General features: G+C 47.9%; 1 protein-coding gene across 1 annotated transcript; it reads right to left on the reverse strand.

The window, feature by feature from the left end:
• Positions 1-1,770: 1,770 nt before the first annotated feature.
• On the reverse strand, positions 1,771-7,445 carry COPRS (coordinator of PRMT5 and differentiation stimulator). The gene is made up of 4 exons (XM_064495896.1): positions 7,294-7,445; positions 5,047-5,113; positions 2,690-2,911; positions 1,771-2,188 (listed from the first exon to the last, which is right to left on the reverse strand). Exons 1-4 carry the CDS (start codon positions 7,390-7,392, stop codon positions 2,019-2,021), a joined length of 558 nt encoding a protein of 185 aa, XP_064351966.1. The 5' UTR covers positions 7,393-7,445; the 3' UTR covers positions 1,771-2,018.
• Between the last annotated feature and the right edge of the window lie 2,294 nt (positions 7,446-9,739).

Raw genomic sequence — 9,739 nt, forward strand, 5'->3', positions numbered from 1 at the left:
TAAATCTTTAAAAAAAAAAAAGCAAATTGCCACCACCACCACCATATAATCAAATTGTCTCCATCTGTCCATGTTAACCCGTATCACTTACATATGCAATTTTTTCACATTTGCAATATTAGCAGAATAGTTTTATAGTCTGTTATTTTCACTTACTGTATCATTAGTGTTTTTCCACGTCCCTACTTTTGTCCCTTACTCCCAACCTTGCTCCCCCTTGAGATAACCAGTGCTCACAGCCTGGGGAGGGCCCCTTCTACTTTCAGTTTGATTCATCCTAGAGGCACCATATCGGTACCTAAATCAAAACAATTGACTAGCGCCCCACCCCCTTTTCTTGTTCTGTCAAAACCAAATTTCGGCTGTAAAAGACATTCTAATGTCTTTAAGAGAGTATTGTTTTCTCCATCCTTGCTCCAGCAGACCCTATTTCTCTCCCACCCACTTTGCTGGAAATAATCAGGAGGAACTGCAAAGAATAGCTTTTAAAAAGCAAGAGTCCAAATTCACAACAATCCCGTGGATCATAGCAGCAGAGGCTTGTAATTTTCCTCTGTTCAGTTACTCACACACAAGTGCTTTTCTTACTATTTCCTCCTTCCCTCCCTCTGACGTATAGGTAACCTCCCCACCTCATGAATTCTGCTTTTACTCAGATTCAGCTGCCTTGTAACCGCATGTGGGCCCACGGAACCTGTCAGTAACACCTCTACTTGGCCATTCTGCCATCCTCCCCAAGTCCCCAGCGGTTCTTGGCTCAGTTTCTCAAGTGCACCTTTTCATGCCAGACACTCCCTGCCTAATAGCCGTGGCGCTGGGGGCAGTAAAGCAAGAGTGGTGGGGTAATGTGGTCTATAACTGCGGAGGAACAGTGGAAGGGACCATTTCTTTAACCCTCGGGCAACCTTGGCCATGAGGGCTCCTCGCGGCCAAAGCCACTGTCCTCCATCATGAGGTCCTGCCTTATTCTCACACTTCTTGTGGGGTCTTTCAAAAACAGCTTAAGTGATTTTTTATTGAAATGCTGTGGGGTTGGCTCAGATTTCAGATCGTAAACTTTTTCTTGATTCAGCTTCAATCAGGAGGCAGGGAGATAAGAAGCAATCTGTTCACCTGCCAAAGAGGCCAGGGTGACTTGGGCTGGAGCGTCACAGAGCCGCCAAGGTGCAGCCCCCAGCCCTGGCTCCAGGCTCACCCATGCATGAGGGCAAACCCCCCTGGGGAATAGGCTTCAGAGTCGTGTGTGGGTTCAGGCCACAGTTCTGCCGTTTCCTGGCTGTGTGATCTTGGAGAGGTCCAAAAATTTTGAGTTTTACTTTCCTCATCTCTAAAATGAGGAAATTTTTTGTTGTTAAATGATTTATATAAGAGTAGTAAAGATGAGAAGATTAAATGGAAAATAGAGTTTAAAATCCTTTCATGCCAATCGAGGGTTATACAATTGCTGATTTAATTCATCTGCCATTTCATTTTCCGCCCTGCAGAAAATCCTTGTTAACCAAGTAAATGGTCAATTTTCCATCTGACAGGAATAGAAATCAGTCATCAAGTCAGCAACGTCCCTTGGGTTCCGATCTCGGGTCAATAGGCCAGATCTACAGAAGCAAAACTAAAAAATCATTTTGTTTCACAGAGTAGTTTCGTCTCCAAGGACTTCAATCCTAAAAATCTAAGTGAGGGGCTTTAAGGGAAGAAGAAAGGCCTTGCTTAGAGGTATCTAGTTAAAAGGGGCAGGGGGAAAAAAGCCGACAAAGGCATGCTGATTTTTTTTTCTACTTTTATTTATAAAGAACACGGCTCCTCCTCCTGACACAGACACAGACATTCACACACTCCAGGAGGAGCTCACTAAAAACAACAGCAAGGGAGGCAGGGGACGGCGGACCTTACTGAAGACCAGGCTGTGTGCCCGACTCGGGGATCAGGGAATGTTTCCTTAGATGTGACATCTCACCTCAAAGAAAGGAGACCTTGATCTGGTGGGCGCCCCACCCACCCATCAGGCAAAAGCTGCACCCTCAGTCTTCTGCATCGTCAAACTGTCCCGTTTCAAAGACCATCTTGGAATAATGGGGCATCAGCGGCGGTGGATGGTGCCAGCTGGGGTCATAGATCATGTCTCCTTGCGGGGCGCAGCACACCCAAGGTCTGACCTCTTGAGAAAGGCAACCCTGGATGTCGTCAGCATCTGCAGGCAGTTTTAAAAGACAGATTAAAGGAAGGAGGGAGGGTGAAAAGGGATAGCTGAAAAATCTAGTGGACAGATCCTTGCACTTTCTTGGCTTAAACACACTCACACACAGAGTCCTTCTTCCCTGAAGAAATGCAAGCACTTTCATTCATTCAACCCACAGTTCTGCGTCTCAGACATCAGTTCTTAGCAGCGCAGAGGAAGCAGCTAGTGGGCAGAACGCTTCTGTCTGCAGCTGCTCAATCCACGTGAAGATGTATGGAGAGAGTAACACTGGGTTGATGCTAAAACTAACCGATACATCATGTAATCAAATGCAAAACTGGCATTTGGCGCGCACCCCCTCCCATATTTAAAGAGAAGCTGTCACAGAAATTTCAGACCTGTGACAGCTATCAGGCTAAGCTCACAGATGTGGGTCCGTCTGCCTATTAAGAGGTTAATCTGGTAGGAGGGTCTCAGAACCCTGGCCAAGGGCCCCAGAAACCCCACACCTACCATATGGATTCCCCTGATCTGCTTTCAGCTCCAAGTCCCAGTCCTCGTTAAAAAGATCAGCAGCCTGTTCCTTGGGTGGGTGGCCAGACAACCCTTCTGACAGCTCCCAGGGATTCAGTTCCCCATCAGAATCTTCATCATCCACAGCAAAGCCTTCCTCTTCAGAATGGGCGCCCTCACCATGAGCAGGACTATCCTGAGGGATGCTCTGTGCTCCATTGGCTAAGAAACCGACAAAATTTTTAAAAAGTCTTTGAACAACTGGCAAACCAGAGGGGGCCTCGTTGTGTGCTTGGGAACTTTGGGGGAGACTTACTAAGAAGACAGCAGTAAAAAAGTGGACAGAGTTCTGTAGTCACCAGAGCACTTAAAAAAAAATTGTTCTGTTTACAGTTTTAGAAGTAGAGTTGATCAATTATTTTCAGTCAGATGCTTTGCCTGAAACAAGGCCATTAATTACCAGGTCTTCTAATTCACATGAGGAGTCAGGCAGCTCATACTTTCAGGCAGTTTAAATGTCAATGAGGCAAAGAGCCTCTGGCAAAGGATAAGCTTTCACATTATAGGCTTGAATTGAATTTTTGCTCTTCTGTCCCTCCCTTCATCCTCATGGAGCAGGTCAGAGGTGAGCCCAGGACAGGGATGGGAGAGGAGGGAGGAAAGCAGCTGGAGAAGCAGAACCCACTGGTCACAATTCCTCTTTCCCTGATATCAGGGAGGGGCTGGAAGGGACAGTTACTAAAGGTCTCAAAAACTGGAAGAAAAGTCTGGGGAGGGATAATGGACCTCCGAGCATATAGTGCTATGGTGATGCCACGTCAGAGCTGGGGAAAGAATCAGCCTTAAAACAGCCATGCTACTAACCCTGTGTGATGACGACACCTACAAGCTATAAAGTTCAGGACTCGGGTTCCGGAGCCCAACTACCTGGGTTCAAATCCTAGCTCTGCCAATTACCAAATGTGTGACTGAGCTGGAATTTTCTCAGCAGACTCAATAACTTCAACACAGGATGACCAGACAACCCCGCAATTCCATTCCTAAATGTGCGCCCAAAAGAAGCGAAACAGGGCTTCAAACAACACATCAACAGGAATGTTCAGGGTGGCACTGCTCACAATCGCCAAGGGGCAGAAACCACCCAAATGCCTCTCAGCTGATGAACGAGTAAACAAAATGTGCTGTCTCCGTCTGATGGAATAATTTGGCCATAAAAAGAAATGAAGTACTGACATCCGCTACAACAGGAACCCTGAAAATATTACGCTGAGTGAAGGAAGTCAGACGTAAAAGGCCACATATCATATGATCCCATGTCTAAGCAAGCCACATGTGCCTGTCCAGAATCGCTAAATCCAGAGGCACAACGCAGGTCTGTTGCAGCCAGGGGCTCATGGGAGCAGGTGATGGGGTGTGACTCCTCGTTAGGTACAGGGTTTCCTTTCGGGGTCATGAGGATGTTCTGGAACTAAACAGTGGTGGTGGCTGCACTGTACTGGGATGGTGCTAAATGCCACTGAGTTGTACACTTTTAAACTGTTAAATGGTAAATATTGTGTTATGTATCTTTTACCACAATTTTAAAAAAACGTTTTGCTCTGGAGCTCAGTTTCCTCATCTCAAATGCAGATAGGATTGCTGTGAGCATTTTAAAAGAAAAAAAGGGAAAGAAACACTTAGAACTGTGCCCGGCCCACAGGGAGTACTCGGTAAGTGGCAGGTGCTATGACTGCTTTATCCAGACCAGCTCTATGCAAGAGAACTTTCTGCAGTGACGGTCACGTACTTGCTATAATCTGTGCCACCCAATGGCTACCACGAGCTACGTGTGACTACTGTACACTTGAAATGTGGCCTGCGTGACCAAGGAACTGAATTTTTCATTTTATTTCATTATCATTAACTTAGCTTTAAACAGCAGTTTATAGTGGCAATTACAGTTCCAGATCCTATCATTCCATCTTCAGAACCATCCTCTGATGTAAGTATTATTATCCCCATTTTACAGATAAAGAAAGGATAAGTAATACAAGGCCTCAAAACTCAAGCCCAGGGGTCTGACCCAGAGCTGAAAGTGAAAATAAGTTTGCCTGGCTGCAAAGCCTGTGCTTTGCCCGCGGCCCTAAGCTGTCTTCCTCGGTAGAAGGGATGGGTAAGTCCAGGACTCCCTTAAGGAAGCTCCAATACGGTTTCCAAATAAGGGTTTGGCTGAAAACCTAGGCAGAAAGGGCAACCGGGCAGCGAAGAGGACTGGCTAGAAAGAGGAAGTAAGGGACCAAGATGTCCTCTTGTTGGGACTGTCCCCCTCGTCACTTCATCTCTCCCAACACCCACCCCAGCCCCTGCCATCTACTTGCCTAGTCGGTCAGTGGCCTTCTCAGTCTCTCTCTCTTGAAAGGAAGGGTCAGCTGGGGCAGAGGCAGCCTGCGGGAAGAAGAAACCATTACCCAGGACGTGGGTATCTGGGGTACACCCAGTGTTTCAGGCCCACACCCACTCTCCCATACCCCCCACCCCCCTGCAAAGGTGAGGCTGAGGCAGGGACTCGGCAACCCACATTTCTGCTCTGTCCTGTTAACCTCCACAAGGCTGGAGGGAGAAGGGGCTCGCTTCTTCCTATTCCTGGAGGCATCACCCCTGCCACCAGGATCGCCTGCTGCCTTCCTAGAGGCCAATGAATCTAGTTTACAGTTTGCCAGCAGCTGCAGAGACAGCCTCATGGCTGGGCCCTCTCTTGAAAGGTATGTGTCACAGGCCCTCGGGACCCCTCCTCCAAGCTCAGAGACTCCCACACCCGGGGATGCTGTGGCCCCTCCTCAGAGGGCGGGATTTCAGCAGGCTGCAAAGCCTCTCCTTTGAGCCTGTACATTTCACTCATTCCAACCTTACCGCTTTGCTCCCTCAGCCCTCCAGCTGGGAGCGGTTTCCTGCAGTTGCTACTTCCATGTTCATTTTTACCTTCTCAGTTACTTAACTTTTTACCTAGTTTACAACTCTATCACACTCTCTGTCTCCTGACTGATACATGGGGATAACAGACCTTTGGTTGTTGAAGGGAAATCTTCCCCCAGGGCCAGGCATATGCTTCTAAGCTCCCATCACTCAAAAGTTCTTGAAATCCTATCACCAGTAAGACCTCTTTCTAAGTGGAATAAGAAATGTTCAAGACCTGATTTCAATCCCATTCATTAAGTGTACCTTGGGCACGTCACTTCAGCCACCATGCCTGGGTTTCCTTCTCTGGAAATTGGGGATGACTGTTCTGACCTTATAGGAGGTTGATAATGAGATAACACTTATGAAAACATCTAGCACTGAGCAGGAACAGAACATTTGTTGAATTTAAATCCAACTTTTTTGCCCCTACATCTAAACTGCACTTGGCATCTGCCCCAGTTAGCTTACGACCTAGTCATACCTGGATTTAATGAGTCAATTTAACCTCCTATAGTCAGTGACAACCCTGGTCACTACTGCTGACCAGTAGTGGGAGCTTTCACCTCCACCACTGCAGGAGCCCCTAACTGCCTTCTCACTCACCCACACTGCCCGGCCCTACACTGTTAACCACTACTCGGCTCAAAACCCTCAAAGGCCTGCATTGCTGGAGCACAAAATTCGCCATGGCATCCACACAGACCCCTCATATGCCAGCAACCTATGGAGTACAGTCCTCTCTCCCAGCTCTGGGACCCAAGCTCCCAGCCATTTGCCCTGCGCTTCCTCGTCTCCACGCCTTTGCCAGGACCACCAGCCTCTCATCGTGGAGAGGAAGTGCACAAACCTTCCTGCTCCGCCCTGACAAAATCAGTCTCGACCTATCTGCATCCCAAAGTAATTTTCTTTATAAGCCTATCACTACATTTTTCAAATCTTACTTTGGTTAAGTACTTTCTTTGATGCTTAAACAAGCATTCCATTCCTCCATCCAATTAATAGGCGATGGTCCCAGGCACTATGCTAAATGCCGGGTTACCACTAAACAGAGGGTTCCTACCCTCAAGGAGCTCACTGTCTAACACGGATTACTGACTATCAACAAGGGTAGGTGATGACTGTAATAACGAACGGTCTTTGAAAAACCAGGAGATGTCTGGCAAGCAAATGAAAACAAGTTTCTGGAAACCCTGCGTCAAACGCGGCCTTTTGCTTGCAGTAAAGAGAAAAGGAGAGAACGCATGAGACATCATCTGGTGGTGCTCAGGGTTAGCCGAGCATCCCCACCAACGGACATAGATCCTTCAGGGAAAGTCCCTCTCCTCGCCACCGTCACCTGGCCTCAGTCCAGGCCACCCAGCAGCGGCCCCACCATCACCTCCCATCTAGCAAGAACGCAGAGGCGCTCCGGGGCCGGCAGCCAGCCCTCCCCGCCCGGCGCGCCCACCCACGTCCTCTGGGTGCCCCGCCCCGCAGCCCCGCGGCCCGGCCGTTTCCAGCTCGGGCGCGCGCCCAAACGGCGCTCCTCGTTCTCGCGGAGGCCCGAGGCGGGCCCGAGGTGTTTCCCCCAGTGCCGCGGCCCCTCGCCCGGCCAGCCCCGCGAGCCCCGCAACTTCCCGCCCCGGGCCGCAGGTGGTGGCCGCCCCCGGCCCCCGCGCCGCGCTCACCCCCGGGCTGGGGGGCGCCTCGCGTAAGCTCGGCAGCGGCGGACCCCGCGGCGGCTCCGCGGCCCCCAGCGCCTGGGCCCCGGCGATCTGAGGGTCCATGCCGGGCGGCCCGCTGCTCAGCGCCCAGGACGCTGCTCGGACACGTGACGCGCCGGCCTGGCTGCCAGCCCGAGGATACGCCGAGGAGGGGCCAATCAGTCCGGGGTGTTCCCGGCCGGAGGGCGGGGCACGGGGTCACGAGGAAGCCAGGGGCGGGGCGGGGCGGGGCGGGGCAGGGGGCGGGGCGGAGCAGGGGGCGGGGCGGAGCAGGGGGCGGAGCGCGCCCGACAGCGAAAGCCCCCTCCCTCCCTTAACGGTCCGCGAATCTGATTTTTGCAGCTCCTGCCGGGATCCCGGGGCTGGATGAATAGCTAGCTGAGTCTAGAATGCCAAGTGTTATCCTTCCCCAACCACACTGGATATGCTTCCGCTTTAAAACCTCAAATTCCTGTTAGAATAGTCAATTACCCAGGTCCACCTGATTGTGTACAAAACTCAGCTCTCTAAACTTTTCATGCTCCAACCCCATCTCACTTGTATCTCTAAATAGGTTTCTCTAAAAGTCCGGCTGGAATTGGACTATTACTCAACCCCAAATGGATGAGACAACTTGGCAGCCCCGTGATTCTCCACCTTGAGTTAATGGCAGTTCTTCAAGTTAACCCATTAGAAACCAGGGTGATCAAAACAGACTCCTACAACCTGCAGACAACCTATAGGATGATACTTGGTCACAGTGACCCTGAGCATCCTGTGTTGTGCCTGTACAGTCTCGCCTGGGCCCGTACCTTTTCACACTCAAGCCTGGCCCTCTACAACCTGAGGGCAGCAGAAGATAGGCAGGGCCTGAGCTGGGGACAAACTAGACAGCCTTCACTGCCTAAACTCCAATAACAAATCTGCTCAAGGTGTGATAACCGTGTTCATCTTTAAGTACCAGAAAAGCTGGAAGCTGGGATCAGGCCACCATATGACAATCTGAGACATTAGAGGGCCCATTCCTTCATCTTCCTCAAAGAGTGTGTTGTTTAGGCACTACATAAGGCATTTGAAAAACTGTAGCCTAACAGTTGACCCCATGAGTTAGTTTCCCCAAATCTAACCGGATCTAGGTCAACACTGTCCAGCAAAACCATATGCAACGGTGGAAATAAAAGTTCTGTAAGTTATCTGTGCTGTCCAGTATGGTAACCATGTGGCTACTGAGTACTTGAAATGTGGCCAGTGCAAATGAGAAACTGAAATATCTAATTTCAATAAGTTTAAATTCCCACATGTGGCTAGAAGCTACCATATCTAACACCGCAGCTAGGTGACCTAGCTAGATGCATTTTCACAACCTGCAATGGTGAGAACCAGACACAGGGTTGTAATGACCCCAGGGTGACCCACCTTCATAGCCTTACTTTAAGGAGCCAACAACTGACCTCATTACTAACCTCTTATGTGCAACATGTATCTCTTTACTAAAATGAAAAGAGCCCGGTAAGGATTGAGAATGTTGAACTTACTGGAATTTAATGAAGAGGAGAAAGAGAAAATTTTTCTTGTTTTAAAACAAATAACATACAAACACCATTTAGGGTACAAAGGCTTATAATAAAAATGCCCTAAAACAGATTAATCTTCATAGGAGTTTAATATATAATAAAGGTAGTACTACAAATCAGCAGAGAGAAAAATGGCCACATTTAAATGGTGGTGTGGAGAACTGAGTTAACTGCTTGGGGGAAAAAACTGAGTTATCCTCAGCAAGAGGCAGGGTTCTCAACAACAAATCACACACACACATACAAAACCACTGAACCTCAAAAACCATCAGAAAAAAGAGCTGAGGGAAAACTATTTGCAATAAAGAAGAAACAAATTAAAGATTTGTATTCTTAATACACAAAAAACTCTAATAAGTTAGTAAAAAAAAGTTCAAAAAATAGTCAAACATGAAAAGACAAGATAACCAGGAAAAAATACATTAACTACACTAATACCAAAGAAATGCACTTTAAAATAATGACATACCACTTTTCACCTATTAAAATGATAAAAATAAATGTAATACCTATGGCAGGTAAGGGTGTTGACATTTTCATACAGTGTTTGAAAATATTTTCATACATTGCAAACTGGCAATACTTATCAGTATTCTTTAAAATAGTTATACTCTTTAATGCAGTAATTCTATTGTCAGATGTCTGTCTCCTAAAGAAATAACCAGGGATATGGGCAAAGATTTGCAAGAATCTTCACCAACAGCGTTAATAAGAAAAAATGAGACATGACAACGTCCAACCACAGGGTATTAGTAAAATAAGTCACGGCTCAACTATACAATGGAACGTTATGAACATTAAATGTTTTTAAGGCTATTTAATGACATGGAAAAATAACATAATATTAAGTGAAATGT

Source organism: Camelus dromedarius, chromosome 16 (assembly GCF_036321535.1).
Source record: "Camelus dromedarius isolate mCamDro1 chromosome 16, mCamDro1.pat, whole genome shotgun sequence".
NCBI classification, from domain to species: Eukaryota; Metazoa; Chordata; class Mammalia; order Artiodactyla; family Camelidae; genus Camelus; species Camelus dromedarius.

What these genes read in the sequence shown, in the direction of transcription:
- COPRS (XM_064495896.1), bottom strand. Translation starts at nt 7,392, where the DNA reads ATGGACCCTCAGATCGCCGGGGCCCAGGCGCTGGGGGCCGCGGAGCCG. An exon ending in AGGCGCCCCCCAGCCCGGGG is followed by an intron (nt 5,114 to 7,293) that starts GTGAGCGCGGCG and finishes TTCTTCCCGCAG; the next exon opens with GCTGCCTCTGCCCCAGCTGA. An exon ending in GAAGGCCACTGACCGACTAG is followed by an intron (nt 2,912 to 5,046) that starts GCAAGTAGATGG and finishes TCGGTTTCTTAG; the next exon opens with CCAATGGAGCACAGAGCATC.